This window comes from Alnus glutinosa, chromosome 3 (genome assembly GCF_958979055.1).
Source record: "Alnus glutinosa chromosome 3, dhAlnGlut1.1, whole genome shotgun sequence".
Classification (NCBI taxonomy): domain Eukaryota; kingdom Viridiplantae; phylum Streptophyta; class Magnoliopsida; order Fagales; family Betulaceae; genus Alnus; species Alnus glutinosa.
This window is the reverse complement of record NC_084888.1, coordinates 4,673,909-4,692,713: the sequence shown is the minus strand read 5'-3', so window position 1 is coordinate 4,692,713 and position 18,805 is coordinate 4,673,909. Positions and strand designations below refer to the sequence as shown.

Genomic DNA, 18,805 nt, shown 5'->3' with positions numbered 1-18,805 from the left:
AAAATTCTTTGAGCATGGTCATCCTAGAGAAGTTATCTGGAAAATTATTTCCGCCATCTTAATGTAGAACATTTGAAGAGAAAGGAACCGTTAGATCTTAGAGAATAATGAGTCTAATGTATTATTTCTTAAATCATTCTTTCTGAAAACTCTTTTGGATTGAGCCCATGTTCACGGAATTTGGTAAATCTTATTTGCTTTCTAGATTGTAATATCAATTAGCTCTTAGTGCTCTTATTTATCTTGTATAGCAGCTAGTTCTTTTGTGCTCTTGTTTTCTTGTATACTTTTCGTGTACAAAGAATTTCTTCTTTCTTCAATAAAAATTCTGATTATTCATTAAAAAAAAAAAGAGTAAAAAAATTAAATATTACTTTTTAAGCTTTTAACCAAGCAGACCCATTTCAAAAAAAAAAAAAACTTCTTAACGCAATCTTAAAATCAATCGGGAAATGATGCATCTACTTTGAATTGGTAAAACTTTAGCTCAAGGCACGGGGAAATCATAAATTTTGAAAAGGGGGCAAAACCATAAAAAGCCCCCTTTTTTTTTGGTGGTGGGGGGGGGGGGAAGATATATTTTAAAGGAATTTTTTAAATTTTGTAAGTTAAAGCCTATTTCTGCCCGGGCTCAAGGTCTCTAAATTGAATCATTTTCTTCGGAATTTGTTTAAATTGTATATTACAAAAGATTATGGACAAATTAAATCATGTTTGAATTGGTGGCCGAAGGAGTAAAATGCAAGCCGAATTCGTCTCTCCCGACGGCATTTGTAACCCCAACTAATCATATGATAAAATGTCAAAGCAATGCTAGCAGGATTTAGATCTCGTGCAATAAAACTGCCCACTATGATATGACAGCCTTTCATTGCACGGAATCCCGGTCCAAGCCAGCATATTAGCAGACAAAGTCCTTCATGTTTAAGTTGATGGGCAACATGTACGACATATTCTACAATATGTGAGTTTATATTGTCACTAACAAACCAAATGATACATAATATCCACAATTCCTAAGACATTTATGATATGCAACAAAATATTGTACGAAATTCCTGTCTGTAGCCCAAAAAAGTAGAGGGTGGAGGAATAAATAGGGGGGGGGGGGGGGGGGGGGGGGGGGGGGGTGGGTGAAAAAAAGAAGCAACGAAAATAAATACCAGATGAACCAGAAGCTGGGCCAAATGAAGCAATAGTGGTTAAAATAAGGATTGCAATGATACCTCCTCCAATGCAAATTTTTTGATTAGGAGGCAAGTTCAAACCATATCTAACACTTCGTCAATATCTCAGCCCCATCTTGGGTTATTAGAATTGTGTGTTCAAATTGTGCTGACAGGCTCCCGTCTTCTGTAACGATCGTCCAGTTATCATCCCACATTATAGGATTACTGCTGCCGATTGTCAGCATCGGTTCTACACAGGTTTACCACAATGCACAAACATTATCATCCATGATCTATAATACAATTGAAAGAGAAATATTTCGATCATTAATTACGTGAACGCATGCTTGAGTCATTGATTACATTAGAACTTCAAAATCCAAGTAAACCATGAGAAGCCGTGATACTCCCAAACCACACCAGCCACCAATCTAAACATTTTCCCCAAGTCAAAATCATCAAGTTTTAGTCATTGATTACAAGTATTAACTCCAAAGGGTTCCGTAAACATCTGAAGATCATTCGAATATTGGATTTAATGAAAAATTTAAGGTAACTGTAATACTTTAAACATAAAGTTGAATAATTAAAGTCTTCCAACAAAACCATCTTTTGCTCTCCCCAAAACTACAAAATAAACAACATGAGCCTACATGTACAGATTTCTGCTAAGACATCGGTGGTGATCAGTGATCTCCATCCGGCCTACTTTGTTCTACTTCTCTTTTCATATTACCTATGGCCAACTTTGAGTTCACATGTACAGTGTATAACAAGTTTTGAGATAATTGTAGAGAAGCTACAAACTAAAAGCATGGGAGTTAACGGGGAACTCAAGGTAAACTATAAGAACGGAAACTCATTTACCAATTGTGAAGGTTTGATTCAACAGCATGTGTCCATCATCATTGTTCCCTGAAAAGAATGAAGAATTATTTCAACAGAATATGCTGGAAATCCGGCAGAAAATGTATACACAGATGCAAGAGAGAAGGCATCTTGTGAAGGAGAAATGTTATCATAACACTTGAATAAAAGAGGTAATGACAACAGTTAATGAAACTCTATATTATTTCATTTTTTTTCTGGATACTTAAATTTGGATTTTATACCAGTATAGCCAAATTGCATATAGGTTAAATGGCATGTCTTTCTATGTTCCGGATGGTCTTGTCAAAGTTGATATACCTTTGATATCAGTTAGACAATTTGCATAACTTAGAATGGAGGCACAATTAAAATATATAATTTTGATTTAAACAAGATCACGCCAACCAAAATCAATATGGTATTGAAACTGCAGCCTAAAACAAGAATGTCCAACACAGAAAGGAGCAATATAAAAGCTCAGTAAAATTACTGTAGTGTAGAACAACTGGATCAGCATGAAATACACGTCCAACCCCGTGGCCAACAAACTGTCGAACAACACCGTAACGATATTTATCTGCATGGTCACTGAGAAAAAAAATGCACACATACATGGTAATTACGAGTTAGTATAAAACTGTGACTTAGCTTTCATGTATAGAAAACTAAAAATGATCTTCAATAATAATATGTACCAAGAAAAACGATTGTCCAAGTATTTCAACATCAAATAAACCAGCTGGAAGAACTTTAAAGTACCTCAAAGTAGTCAGTGCACATATGACTATATCAAAAGAACCAAGTTCCGGGTAAGAAATTAATAATGCATTGACTCATTAAAACGTAAGAGTTTACTATTATAAGTTTTTTTGCAAATTACCCAATTAAAAAAAAATTGACGAGGGAGCAGATGGTAAGCTAAGCCTAGGGAAGTCGATACAGAAAAAGAAATGGCAAACAGAACAACTACAATTCTCTAATTCTTAAAAATTCATTCATTAACATAACTGCAGAGATTAAAGAGGAGAAATGGGAGCCACAGAATTAAGAAATAAAAGTACACAGAAGGCCTTACTGAATCGTTTTGCCAATTTTCTTGAATTCCACTCCTGGTGCACATATTGAAATTGCTTTATGGAGACATTCTTTAGTCACCTGAAGCATATACTCCAAGAAATCATTTCCATAAATATGACTAAGATAAAGAAGAAAAGATCTCAATATGTTAAACAATCTTCTTTACAACCAACTTCATACAAAACGCATTTCCTAAGAGCATTAAATGAAACCATGAATCAAAAAAGACGTGCAGAAAAGGTTTTTAAAAAATGAATTATTGAATACCAAACGCAAGTTCAACATGTTAACAGCTAATTATAGTGATACTTGTTGCAAATCGACACACAATGTTCTATATAGTACCAAAAACACATAAAGTACGCCAGCATTTGTTTTCCCTACCATGACTATTTTGTATTTGTTCAGGAAAGCTTTTTGCAGCATCTGTACACTGTAAGCTAGTTCTTTTTTTTGAATAATGCTACTTTTCACGCCCATTGATCACACCCATGTCATACTAGCTGACATTGCGTGTTTTAAGTGGTTTACAATGTCAACCACTTAAAAAAACAAAAGTATAAGCCGCTTAAAATACACCATTGTGTCATAAATGTGATAAATAAGTGTGAAGTGTAGCATTACTCTTCTTCTTTTTTTTTCTTTTTCTTTTTTAGTTTCTTGTGAATTTCTAACAATGAAGCCAAATAAATAAAACCAGGATGATGCTCACTTATCTTGTCACCTGTTTTGAGTGCATGGAAAAGAAAGGAGAAAAATCAAAACAGTAGGCTCAGTTGTGGCGGATGCATGCACGTATCTACCGAAATAATTGCACTGACCGGCTTCCAAGAATTCAAGGTCATATTATTCAACAAGCATTCTTGGATCCTAGGCAGGCTTCACCCAGCTAAGCCTCATTTAGGATTAAAAGTTTGTGGAGGTTTACGCCACATAACTTTTCAATAACTTTTTAATGAATTTGCTTTACTTATCACAAAAACAATACAAAGATACAATCGTTGGTTACCCAAGTTGCAGAAATGCTGGAATAAGGTGCAATTATAGGCACATGAATGGACTCAACAAGTCCACAAGAACAAAGAAAGAGTATCCTTGTTGAGTAGATCTAACCCATTAGTTATCCCCACTTACCCATCACAGATACACTAAATAGATCTTTGATTGCACATAAGAAAACAGTAGGTAAAAGTATAGCTCCTATATTTTCTAAACATGAGCTGAGCTCAGTTAAGAATTTCAAGCTTGTCATGCGTTTCACCTAAGCCCTAATCATAATTCCCAATGTCATCACAACTTAGGTCATTTACATCCCTAAAGTCAATAAGGAGACACAAGTATCCTTTAGTATATAGCGCTAGTAAATTTATTTCACCAAATAATAATCAAATTTACCAAGTTGGTAAGTAATGATTCTGGTGGAGTTAGGAAGGAGTTTTTACCCATTCACTGAACCCATAAAGATATTCACTTCTTAACAACAAATCATCTTATTAGTGAAGACATGATTTTGATAGACTTATTTCCAACTATCATGAATCTGAAGAGAACGCATGGAGACCTACTTAGATTAAAGTCCAAGATAGCTACCTGAACTAGCTGTCTGGCCTCATCATCAACATCTCCACAGAAGAATGTTGCTGATGTATCACCATGATACCCCTGTGAATCACAGTTAGGTTACATGTAAATACTTGAGCTCAGAATATGCAAATCATAGAATATGCATTACAACAACTCTGAATGCAAGAAAGTAATGGTTTTGAGGGTCAGAGAAATTTACTAACATTATGGTCAAGGGGGAAAAAATGGCAGAGAAAAAAAGAGAGGAGGGAATGGGGAAGAATAAAACAAAAAGGGTTTATTAAGCACAAGAAACAAGAAACAAAAACATGTAGGTGATATCATTTTGCCAATACTTGCAACAGATTCAGTAATAAACCATTGTTATGGCATGTAAATAATTTAACTGTTTGTAGTACTAAAATACAAAAAAGATCAGTATCAACTAAAGAAGCAATAAAAGTGGTTAATGTATCAATGTTCTCTCAAATCTTAGCATTCTTTTCCCTGGATATTGAGTTCTTCTTCCAAATATCACTATTTGCTCACAACAATGAAAAAGAAAATGCTTGAAACACTACTCAAGGCCTATAACCCAGCAACATGAACATAAATGAAATCGTCGTGAAAATTCTAGATTGACCCCAATATTGAAATAAACAGAGAATATCCCAATTTTATCACACAGTTACACAGATTATGTCACCAAAATCCAAATAATAAGCAAGAAAATAAATCAAGATCAACACAAAGATTTTGGTAAGTGGAAACTTTTGAATAAGTTTCACAAGAAAAAACACTCCAAAGGCCAGCCAACCCTAAAGGAATTCCATTAGAAAAAATCAAATGTTACACTAGTCTACTTACAAAACCTTTGTAACCTAGACATAGGCTTGCAACCCCAACAAACGACACAGTTGCCTCCCAATGCAGTGGCTCAAGAACCTCTCGCCTTCTTCTATGGAATCTCCTCCATGAAATTACTCACTCGCTGCAACTTGCAACGCCTGTGACTGAAGGTTTTCTTTCTGTGGTTTAACAGTAACAAAAAAGGAGAGGATTAATCTATGTTTAGGCTCAAAGTGTTTCGGTTTCTCTCCAAAGTGTATGCAATGGTCACACCCTCTGTCCCTAGAAATTGTGCTTTAATAGGCTTATATAGGTAGGGTAAAACCTTAAGATTAAACAGGTAAGTTGGCTGAATAATAAAATTGTTTCTGTCAACTTCGATTGATCTTGATCAATTGAGTATCGATCGAACTATAGTGTTTCAAGATCAAATATGTTTGGTCAATCATGCTACAAAAGAGGTGTCGATCGAACCTCTCAGGTTTCAGTATGGCACTTGATGCACATCCTCGATTGATCGAACATCAATAATGTGAGCAATCGAACTTCTCAGGAATTTGTACGAGAATCTTCTGCACAAATTTGTTCGATTGAACTGCAATCAAAGTCTTGAACTGTTCAATTTTAGCCTTCTCTTGAACTAACATTTGACACCAACTCAACCCTAAATCAAGAACTAAACATTACAACCCAAATTCTGTGTTCTAACACATGAATTTGCCAATATATTAAAACCTAACAAACTCCCATTTTGACAATTCTGTGATAAAACATAAACAAAAAAAAATACAACTCGAATTACAAGGCAATCCTATCAAACCACTAAACATGGACTACTTGTTAATTCATTGATGAAATAAACTTGTCTTCCTATAATTTGGACACTCAACACAAATATGTCGAAAGTCAGCGCACTCATGGCACTTTATGCCTTGAGTATGTGTCCTTTTCTTATCTTTAGAGTCTCTCCTATATTTGGAACTCATACTAACAGACTGAGCTTTCTCCATTAACAACAGAGGTCAAGGATCTCACTTAGGAAATTAATCCAAACAATATAAACCAAGCTCAAATATAACACAAAATTCAGATATTTTTTTTTTTTTGATAAGTAAGAAAATCCAATTTTCAATCTTCAGATATAACACAAAATTCAGATATTATCAATTTTCAATCCAAACACTACAGTTATAATTACCAAAATCAAATAAAGCATAAGATAAAATCAAAACAAAGATTCTGGTAACGAAGTTGAAACTTTTGAAGAACTCTTCAAAGTATAACCACTCCGGAGGCCAACCAACCCCAAAGGAATTCCACTATAGAAGAAACATTTGTTACAACCAGTCTATACTCACAAAACCTTTATAGTATAGTCATGGGCTTGTAACTCCAGCAATCGACCCGTTTGCCTCCCACCACAGTGACTCAAGAACCTCTAGCCTTCTTCTACAAAATCCCCTCTATGAACGAACTCGCTCGCTACAACCCGGAACTTCGGTGACTGAAGTTGTTTTTGTGGTTTAATGGTAAAAGGCAAGGAGATTATTAATATCTGTTTCTGCTCAAAGTATTTAAATTTCTCTCCAAAGTGTAAACAGGTAAGTCAGCTAAATAATAAAATAGTTTATGTCAACTCCGATCGATCGAGTATCGATCGAACTTTACGATTTCATGATCACATGTGTTAAATCGATCATGCTACGATTGAGGAGTCGATCGAACCTCTAGGGTTTCAGAATGGCACTTGATGCACATCTTTGATCGATCAAACATCAATCATGTAAGCGATCGAACTTCTTTGGAATTTGTATAAAGATCTTCTGCACTACTTCGATCGATCAAACTGCAATCTAAGTGTCGATTAAAGTCTTGAATTCTTCAATTTTATCCTTCTCTTGAACTGACATTTGACACTGCCTCAACCCTAACTCAAGACCTAAACATTACAACCAAATCTCATGTTTTGACACATGAATTTGCCAACACACTAAAACCTAGCACAGCAGAGAACCAATGATATAATAAAGGAACTCATTACATGGTCAAAACAATGCACATCAATTATCACCAATTTAAATCTAAATCTGTATAATATCCTTTCATGTCATTCAAATTATGCATGCCCTAAACCAAACATACTTACATTTAGATAAACTGTAACATCAATATTGATAATGTCACCATCCTGCAAAAAGAACACGTATGAGAGATTTCGTTTAAATTTATATTTAAACAATCAGAAATACATAGTTAAGTGACTTAATAACTTAAACAGAAAGGACCTTCAGTGCACAAGAATCTGGTATTCCGTGGCAAATGCATTCATTCACTGATGTACATACACTCTTCGGAAACCCACCATAGCCAAGAGGCGAGGGGTAGGCCCCGTTATCAATTATCATTTGGTGAACGGCTTGGTCAATTTCATCTGTTGTTATGCCTGGCTGCCAACCGAAGCAACAATTAAAACTTCGATAAATTCAGGTGCTCACCTCCAATATCGTGCAAGTACAATCTATATTGCACCTCTAACTACTTTATCATCAGCTACAACAAAAACTAATTCTAGAATATAAATTATTTACAATGATCAAGAAATGAAAATTGAAAATTATAATGTGAAAAAAATTATGAGAATTGACAAACTAGCTACCAAATCCAACCCTTATGGACTCAAGTTCAACCTTAGCAAGAAGAGAGAGAGAGAGAGAGAGAGAGAGAGAGAGAGAGAGAGAGAGAGAGAGATTTTTTTTGGGAGGGGGGCGGGGAGAATTAGCAGTGTAAATATCTCATAGATGAATATCATGTAAGGACTGGTACCACCACATGATTTTACATTGAACAATAGACTGTAAATTAAAAATCGTTCTCAAGTACTAGCAAACCAAATCAAAGTGTCACCTTGACTAAAGTCCCAGCATATTCAAGAACCTGTGCTGCCAGCCTTCCAGAAGCTCTCATAAATTCTATCCCCTTCTCATCATGCACTTCAGGTCCACTTGCGATTCCAGGTGGTTGCTTAGATTTGACATAAGGAGGCCGCAGTATATGACCTGGAACAGGTCGACGAGGAGACACTTTTCCAGGCTTTAGACGTTCACGCTTGGCATTTGGCAATTCATCTAGATTTCTGCTAATTTCAACAGGAAGGCTGTCAAATATCTATTTCTGAAAATGTGTCATGTGTGTGAGGCCAAAGGACATTTTCATGATTGATCAAGTCAAGTCGTCAACCCTACAGCAAAAAACCCAAAGGAGTGGCCGTGACCAGATCAAAAATTTAAGCAAATCAGGAACTACAGACCCCAGAAACCAAGAACTTCTCTGTACGCATCACAATTTCTGAACAAAAATCAGCCTAGAATAAACCCATAATCACATCATGAGTCTTCTCAGCTAATTTTTTGTATAGAAGCCAGTCATTTGAAATAATACGTATCTATCACATTTCTCCAATTTGAAAGTGGTTAAGAAGTGGCACAAAGAAAGTCGTAAATAGGTCAGCTCATATGTGACATAATTTTAATGGAGTAACATTTTCCTTAAACGGCTAAATTAGTTAACCAAACCCAGAATTAATCAAACTGTTGTTTCATAATAGCTTCAAAGGGCATACAGATTTTCCCCAAAACTTATAACCTTGGATATGACTTAAAAAATAAAAATAAAAACACCATCGCTATGGTTTTCATGTTATTTAATTGTGTCTATAAATCTTTTTCCAACATTGGTTTAAATTATGCACTTACAAAATTTCATAAATTACTCCATCCCATTTGTATTTGCTACCACGGTACAGTAATTACTTTTGCATATGCAGAAATTAAAAAAAAAAAAAAAAAAAAAAATTAAGTTCCATGTGATATCCAAACCTCACTTAATCAATGGTTTCATCTTTAATCTTTACTGCTGTTATATTGCCCATGCAAAGGTGTGTAATGATTTGCCGTATTGAATTGCTTTCACATGACCCACAGATGAAAAGACAATATGGGAGTGAATCTCGTCATTAGTTTCATACATTTGATGATTTCCAATCTTACAAGCAGTCTCTTTACCCACTTTTCTTCCTTATTTTATAAAATTTAAGTATTATCCACTTTGCTGCAGGATAGTATTTTAAGATCTCGATTTTAAGTATTCCATAGAACCACTCAACTATACTACGATTAACACATCCTTCATTTTAATCAGAATGTATCTAAAGAAAATATTTGGCGAAATATATATACAGTATCAGCAAGGAGAAGATAGAAAATTTGACAACTATGCTCTACCTAAAGGTCGCTTTTTGACATGTAAATCCAACAAAACAACCAAAAGAGTAAACAGAAATACAAGGTTAATAGATTTTAGTAACTTGAAACCATGCGTCAACACAAGCAAATCCATAAAACAACATGGGCATTGCTCATATCGCGAAAAGCATATTAGAAGGGTCATTATCCAGTGCTAGTCCCACTTTAGTGGAGTCCTGGGAAGAAATGTGAACATCTTATGCTTGCTTCTGTCTAAATCAAAAGAATTGTGTGCAAATAGAGTATTACCCACCTTCTATTGAATAAGAGGTTGGTTAAGCCAGAAAACGTTCTGGATAACTGCAATGTCACATGTTTGCTTCCTGCAAAAGCAGCCAAAATAACAATAACTAAACTTAAAATACCCTTATTACTAGGATGTGCATAACAAATTATACTAGTTAAAGTGATTAAATATTAATTAAACAATTAAATTTACAATTTCTTATCAGCTTAAGCTTTTGGTAATAAGTAATAATTTAAGATAAAAAGGTCTTAAGTTGAACTTTGTCTCTGTTATTTACCTTCCATTTCAGTTAAATATCCATTTATTGGGCCTTACTTATTAAGAGAGAATTTGAGCCCCACCCATGAGGGAATATGTTAGAATATTAATTAAATTACTAAACCAACTATTTTTTATTAGCTTAACCTTTTGGAATAACTGGTAGTTTATCATGTAATCAATGCATAAGCCCTGAGTTCACACCCTAACTATACAGTTTATTCCAATTCAGTTAAATATTTCAGGTGTTGCCTACAACAACTTTGAGCCCACAAGGGAGTGTTAAAGTTTATAAATTTATAATTTCTTATCGCTTAAGCTTTTGGAAGTTGTAATTTAAAACCTTAATGCCTCTTTTCTAAAGCAAACTAAACACCCATTTCATACAAACATCGCTGGCAAAGAAATTGTTTTGAAAAGTTTTTTTATCTGTGACTCATTAATACAAAACACTCTTAGCAGTTGCCATTGAGCTCTAACTCCAACAAAACTTACCGGGTGTCTGTACCACTTACCAAAAATAAATAAAAAACCACTTTATGCATAATTCAATAACCTTTACGAACTAAAAACATAATCATAAATCACAAGAATAGGTTCCAAGAAATCATTAAAAAAATAAAATAAAAAAACGGGGTGAAGAAAATGAAGGACCTGGGTTGTAGCGGAAGTGTTGGTGAAGAGGCGGCGTTGAACAAAGACATCGGTCTCCAACAAAAGAAGAGAGGAGTTTGGGTCGCAGAGACATATCGCCTGCTATTCTTTCGCTCACAAACTCTCTTTTATCCTTATACTCTTTCCTTCTTTATCATCTGTTTAATGGTTCTTCATTATTTTTTTTTTATTTTTTTTTCAATTGAATTGGGCCTGGGATGAGGCCTCATGATAGATTGTTCAGCCCAAACCCAATACGAGATTTTCTAACCGTTGATTTTGACCCAACAAATAATCCGATTTTATTTTGGGTGGAAAATAAACACGAGAGTTTATCCTTATGAATTGAAAATCTCTGCCCGCAACTCATACATTTGGCACATCATAGATGCGACCGGTTTTTAACCGTTCACCTAAACACCTTTTCAATCACAAAACATTTAAAATTATTTTTATTTTTATATCTCGTCAGAACACTTTAAATAAATAGTTTTATCAAACAAACATCGTTTTAAGGTAAGGGTTTTACGGTTTAAAAGGTTTAGGTATTATTTTAAAATCGCGTACTTAAATTAAAATATCCACATCTTATGAATGTATTGTAATATAAAAATGTTGGCTTCATTTATCTATTTTAACCGTGTAGACCTTGCAAGGAACGCATAGCTGGCCATATGGGCTTACTCAAGACAAAGGTTAAGCAAAGCCCAAGTCTGGCAAGCTGGCATTCCTATTCTATTGCCAAAGCATAAGCTGAAGGAATTGTGAAATTGTCTAACAAAAATAAGAAAGAAGAAGATTTTTTTTTTTTTTTTTTTTTTAAAGAAAATAAAAATACTTTTATTTCCTTTTACAATGAAAAAAAAAATGAATTAAATGTCATCCAATTCATTCTGTCATCAATGCAGCTTTGGATTGATTCAGACAATTTTGCATGGGCCATTACAAGGCTCCGGTCATGATTGCTTATTTTGGCAGCTGAGGTTTTGTCTTTCCCTCAGGATATGATATCGTGTAAGGAAGTTGACACGCACATAAACAATCAAATCAAATATTGTTAGTCATTTCTGCAAAGTATGCAAACTATGGAAGCATTATACAAAATAAAATTAAGATTAAACCGCTTAATGCTAAACCTAATACGAAGAATAATAGATTTATCCAAACAGTTTGCATGTTAATTAAAATGTTAAGAGTGCTATTAGGGATACTGTAACTTTTACTACAAGTTTCATACAAATTGACTTGTCATTTACCGCGTCAGTAACAAAATAATTAAGTTTAACTTTCAAATTTTGTCGATTAAGTTTAACTGTCAAATTTAAAGCATAGATTAAAAAAGAAGCTTAACCTTATAAGGAAATATGAATTTAACCATTGATATATTGTATTGAAACATTATTTTAATCAAACAACTTTACCCAACTTGTTTGCATCCATCAATATTAATGAATCAATTACTCTTGATTACTATGTCACATGGGAAACTCAATTAGTCAAACACACACACAATACTCCCAACAGACCATAATTCAATAATCCAATATCCATCATGCTTTTTATAGTACGATCTAATAAATTGTTTGAAATTTGGAGATTAACACTATTTTTGCTAGTTTCACTAAAATTCACACCCACCAAAAAAAAAAAAAAGAAAAAAAAAAGAAAAGAAAAGAATGAATTTGTGTTGTGGGGAGGGGAAGAAAAATCAAGAATTTACAGATATTGCGCTAGAGCACAAACCAATCAAATCTAGGCTTGCACTTTGGAGAGGACAAAACCCTCTGAAAACGAAAGGGTATAATTCCAAGCATCAACTTCTTCTGTGTTTCTGGGTAAGTCCAAGCATCAACCTCAAATATAGGGAAAGAGAGAGGGGACGTCTAGTAGGCGAAATTGCCAAGTGACGTGGACTTGTGGTTGGATGATTAGGCTTTGACATAAACAGACCCCCTCCCTCGTCGGCCCGCCCGCACAAAAAATGCAGTGTGAAGCCCATGCCAAAGCGACCCGTCATTTTCGACGCCCTTTTCTTGGGGACAAAATTTTGGAATCCGATGCTACGGAGAGATACTTTAGGTTACTCTCTCTGACGTTCGGGCATGGCCCATTTCGTGGGGGCCTACCCACAATAAATTTTTGTTTTCAATTCGCACTGGGGGGCCCACACCACTTGTCAGAAGCTTCGAGTGTACCAGTACTTCATTCATGTCCGTCCGCTTGGCCGCAGTGATTGACCACGAGGGTCACGTTAAAATGTCTATCTACGCGACTGCCTCTCCCATCGAGTCTCCGCCCGTGTGGGTCTCTCCCTCCCAATAATTTCATCACCAATAAAATGTGATTTTTATAGACAATATATATCAGCGCTATATGTTTGTATGCGTTTTTTCAATAAAATAATTGAAGTTCAAAGCATGGCAAGATGAATTAGAGTATTGTTATTTTGTTGCATTTAACGGTATACACCATTAGATGTGTGAATATTATATCTGTAAAATCTAATCATAACTCATGAATGATTTATTTCGATCTATTTTATTTGAAAATTGAAAAGATCTTAATCCTGCTACATGTCCTTTAAAATTTGATATGATAGTATTATGTGACATTTATCATGTTTATCATTGAACAATTAAAATAAATTATGACCGACTTGATAATGTCATGTGGACTATTGATTAGAAATTGAAATAAAATTTATAGTACTTCAAATATTTTGTTAATGAATTATTACGTGAGACATTCTTTAATTACTTCCAATTTAGTATTGTATTACAATTTACACATCTAGATCGATAAAAGAATTTGGTTAGTTTATCATTGATTTATCCTTTTTGTCTTCGATCTGATGACATTGTTTCCTACAATTAGAATAAAGACACAATCACATAGAATTTTTCTATTTTGTTGGTCCAACGTACATCATGAAAACACAGATCGAGCTACCCAAATAGTCCATCTATAAGGATGTAAAATCAATTTGGAATGTACAATTAATATATAATGATAATTATTCACTTTATGACATTTCATTTTCTCCCCAAAAAAAGATACTTCGATGCTTTTGCTTTAAATTTTGACAAAAAGCTCCGGTAAAAAACAACCAGAGCTTCAGACATGTACAGTGAGATGAAAAATAATATAATAATTACTCAACTGATCAAGCGACAAATGAGCCAAAGCTGGTTTTAGTAAAATTGGTACGATAAGAGCAACTGCACCCTTTTCACGTTCATATGAAGAAGCTGTCTGTCAATAGGTACCGAGTACATAAAGTACCAATGAATTCAGTTGCATGTGAATGCAGCCCTCCCTGCTTCTCTGCGACGTGAAGGTATCATGACAAATAGAAGGTTTATGAATTGGAGGCGGCCTGACAAGCATATTATATATATACACATACCAGAGAGGAAGAAAAAACCCAAAAATAGGGATTATTGTTTTTACTTTTTAGTGCTCGATCAATCTCCAGGATCTTTCTCCTAATTTTTGTAGGGCATTAAGTCATATTTGGTTAGTCAAATTTTAATTAAATATTTTTTTTTAGCTACTCATTTATTCAAAACGTACACCAATACTTAATTCACTCCCTATTTTAGCTACCAATTATTATTATTATTATATTTTTTTTTCTCTGTTTTTATTTATTATTTATTTTCTATTTAGATATTCGGTTTTTTACTTTTGCTAGTGCTACACTACTCAACAAATAATTTAGCTGGTCGGACATAGCACTTTTTCTGACATATTTTGTTTTAGGATTAGCTAAATTAGCATTTTGCTAATGAGATATGATACATTGTCACTTTAATACATAATTTTAATCATGGCCACCTTTGCCAACGTGGCAATTTTTAATTTTACTTTTTTTTTTTAAAAAAAAAAAAGCCCTAAAACTAGCTAAGGGACTACCTTGACACATGAGCAAGGTGGTCAAGAGTCGTATTTTGGAGTAACAAAAAATCATCTCTTCTAATAATCGGATTTGAGTGCTCATTCAATATATTCACTTGTAGTACTGGGGGCTCAATGAACCAAAGAGATCATTCAAAATATTATTGGGGTTCAATGAAGGCTTTCTTCGTATTATATGTATTCAATGAAGGCTTTCTTCCTATTATATATATGTATTTGAAAGAGATTCATATTCACAATAATTAGTTATCTAAATTGTTAGTAATACGGGTAGTTATTGTGAGAGAACTTATGTGAGACTCACCTAATCAATAAGTAAATGGCTGGATCGCCCAAAATTTATTTAGACAGATGAACCTTGTATGAGCTCTCTCGTAATATTAATTTGGGCAGCTAATTTTTGTGGATGCTCATCCACTTGGTGTCCCTCGTATCTCCTTCAAATTGTAAAGAAAATAAAAATAAAAAATGATTGTTTTGTGTTAGTTGACAGAACTACCTCAAGAACTAAGAGTTGGGCCAATAAATTCCTTTCACATACTAGAAGGGCTTAGCTAGTAAAAAAACCATCATGTTTACTACTCAAGTTCATTGGTTTGATTTTGTGGGTTTTGAATTCCAAATCTACTTTATACACAAAAATATATATCTTAAATAAATAAATTTATATTGGAATCAATTTAGACTTTAAATAAATGACTATTAATTATGGCTGTTAATTTTCTACACGACTTATGAACCCGACACGAATTTAATACAAAACTAGTAGGTTAGGGTTAAAAGATCTAATTCGTTTAATCAAATGAATCAAGTTAGAATTGACCTATATAATCTTACTTGACACAACCAAACCCCGACAAGCAACATAATTAAATGTTGTTAATTTTTGACATGATTCGCGAATCTAACACAACATTAATGGATTAGAATTAAAGAATCTAACTAGCTTGTATATATAATCTTATACATATATTTTGACATAATTCGAGCCCGACACAAATTAAAACACCAATTGTCACTCTTAGAGCACTCCTATCAGTCTCCCTAAATTGGTTCCCTTCTTAATGTTTAACAAAAATTTCATAAAAAAAAACACCCCACATCAGACACCCTATATTTACATAAGTTGCTTGGGAATCTACAGTAACCATGTATAATTACATGGTTACTATAGATTCTCAACCTATTATTTTAATAAAAGAAAATAATATCTCTCTCCTCTCTCCTTCCCCTGTCCTCCATCCTCTCCACCTCAATTTTATTGGAAATTTCCTCCTGTTTCACAAGAAGTTCGCACCTCAAGCCACCGGAATCGCGCCCTCAGTTTTGTCGGCATCGACCTAGCATCACCCACCGGAGATTAGACCTTCATCTTCGGTTCTCTCTGTGATTCGATCTCTCTCCCTCTCTCTCTCTCTCTCTCTCTCTCTCTCCCTCTCTCTCTCTCTCTCCCTTATTTGGTCTCTCTCCCAAGTTCTCTCACTCTCTTTGTATTGGGTCACAAAGAAGAGAGGAAGGAAGGATCAAGAAGATGAAGAAAGGGAAAAGAAAAGAAGAGAGGGGGAAGAGAAGAAGGGTTGATGGTGGGTTTTGAGAGAGAGAGGACGGAGATGACAAGAGAGGAGTGAAGAAAAAAATAATAAAAAAATAAAATTAAGAAAGAGAAAAAATAATAAAATAAAAGTAAAAAATAGTATTTAATTTATATAGGGAAAGATAAATGAATTTATTGTAAAATATTTTTTATAGGAAAATAAAATATAATTTTATTCTCTAAATATAGAAAAAATAGTGAGAATCTATTAGAAGTGCTCTTACTATTGAGCTGAATATATATGAAGATGACTGATTGTTGCACTACACCCCCATAATATGGGCACAATACCCCCTCACATGGGGGTGGAGTCCACACTGGCACAACACCCCTCACATGGGGGTGGGGCCTAATGTGAGGAAGTGTTGTGTCCATATTGTGTTATGTTGTAAAAGTAGCATTTTTCATATATGGATTAGTTAGGCCGTACGTAGCTAATGGTGGCCGGGTAGGTATGAGAAATCAGTGCACCTTCCAGTCACTGTAGCTGTGAAAAGCTTACGTTATCAGCCAAGTTTGGTGGCAGACCTGACAGGTGTACACGAAGGTGGAGTAGAGTAGAGAAGCGATGCATGGGGGTGAGACGGTGAGTTGGGTGCAGGCTGAAAAAGCTGCTGGTGGGTGTTGGAGGTTAATAGAACCGAGGACAAAGAGGCATATCCCCACCACAGTACTTAGCTACAAGATGGACCACAACAACCTGAAGCCCTTTCCCACAAGCGCACATGGCTCTTAATGGTTTTACCTAATTACCTTTTCTATTAATGTGCCGTCTTCTGTCGTTATATCTCTTTCACATTTTTGGGCTAGCTCTTTATTTTTTTTTTTAACTTTTTATTATATTTGTTTTGGACATGCATGGACCACTTAATTTGAATCATACAGTACTCCTTCAATTCTGCCTCTGGCACTAGCTCTGGTTAAGGGTATCATCAATCCATGCTGCTTTACATAGCTCGATCCCCAGGAAGAAATTCAAAGGTGTATTTTTGAATGTCGCCCTTATGATCGATTATCTTTTGGCACAGCTTTCCCGGCATTAAATTTGGATGAGATTTTCAATTCTTAACTGCACTTCCTTCTTCTTCTTTTATCTATTATTTATTTAATATATTTTCAGTTTTTGGGGTGACATTTTGCACCATATATAAATCTTCAAAATCACTGATCTACTGGATTCAATTTGTCAACTTCGTTTCCCTTTTAGAGATGAATGGAATCGGAGTAGTTTCTTCCGATCCTATGGGATAATTTGTACGTACCTCGATCTCTTATGAAATAATAATTGTAACACTTAGTAAAGTTAATTAGTTTCGTATTGAAATAATGAATTGTGCTTTTTTTAAGCAGATCTAATTGGAACTTGAGTACGTACGTAGTACTCTTTATTAATTGAAGTGATTATCTCAACAAAAACTTGTTACTTTCATTTTAAAGTATGCATGCTAGCTGCAAGTCACATGCATACTAAGTCTATATACCTAAACACTAGCTAGTCCCCACCTCACATTGACATTGAGGTCACATGATCAGAAGCTTTTCAAATGCAATTGAATAGCAATATATATATATATATATATATATATATATATATATATATATATATATATGCTCTCATTTAGGGATCGGACGGAATTATATATAAAGTAATGTTACATACTACATTATTGACTCACCTTTATTTTATTAGACTGATGTGCAAGTGTTCAAAACTCTTAAATTATTATTATTATTATTATTATTTTTTGGAAGGGTCGATGGGCATGAGTGCATTAATTGGCATGTGAACCCAATGAAATGTGGTAGAACGAGAGTCTAGTACTTCCCACTACGCATCTTTAGGCTAGGGTTTAGTTCGCATCTCAAATGCATTATTATTACCAGTAGCGCGGGAACTTTTGCAGAAATCAATCCCACCAATAATTCAAACAACACGGCCCACAATTCACCAATCAATCGGGCACTTTAAGAATGACACGCGGCAAAATCGGAGAGGCGAAAAACTAGGCTTTGATAAAGTTAAGACTAAGATATATATGAGAAATCGAAAATTTAAGAACTATTATGTTAACGTAGGTGGGTAGCATTGAGTGTACATGAAGCCGATCGAATTTTTTGTATGGCTTTGAAAAGAGCTAAAAGACGTAAGCCGCAAAAGTCACGCTTTAAAAAGGAAGAGGGGTCCAAAAGTTGTTGCCCGAGGCCTGACTTTGGAAAGAAAAAGGAATGCTTTTGGAAATGAGAGGGCCATTGGAGCACTACCAAGAAAAACGTGTCTTGGACATGAAAGGAATCGCTTTTGAAA

At 34.5% G+C, this 18,805-nt stretch overlaps 1 protein-coding gene across 1 annotated transcript; it reads right to left on the bottom strand.

Annotated features, from left to right (window-relative positions):
- Positions 1–1,188: 1,188 nt before the first annotated feature.
- On the bottom strand, positions 1,189–11,146 carry LOC133864686 (methionine aminopeptidase 1D, chloroplastic/mitochondrial). Its single transcript, XM_062301089.1, has 10 exons — positions 10,989–11,146; positions 10,083–10,152; positions 8,433–8,661; positions 7,814–7,975; positions 7,675–7,716; positions 4,707–4,778; positions 3,115–3,194; positions 2,530–2,627; positions 2,037–2,084; positions 1,189–1,419 (listed from the first exon to the last, which is right to left on the bottom strand). Exons 1-10 carry the CDS (start codon positions 11,080–11,082, stop codon positions 1,274–1,276), a joined length of 1,041 nt encoding a protein of 346 aa, XP_062157073.1. The 5' UTR covers positions 11,083–11,146; the 3' UTR covers positions 1,189–1,273.
- Between the last annotated feature and the right edge of the window lie 7,659 nt (positions 11,147–18,805).

What these genes read in the sequence shown, in the direction of transcription:
- LOC133864686 (XM_062301089.1), bottom strand. Translation starts at nt 11,082, where the DNA reads ATGTCTCTGCGACCCAAACTCCTCTCTTCTTTTGTTGGAGACCGATGT. An exon ending in ACACTTCCGCTACAACCCAG is followed by an intron (nt 10,153 to 10,988) that starts GTCCTTCATTTT and finishes CTGCTTTTGCAG; the next exon opens with GAAGCAAACATGTGACATTG. An exon ending in CAGATTCTTGTGCACTGAAG is followed by an intron (nt 7,717 to 7,813) that starts GTCCTTTCTGTT and finishes TTCTTTTTGCAG; the next exon opens with GATGGTGACATTATCAATAT.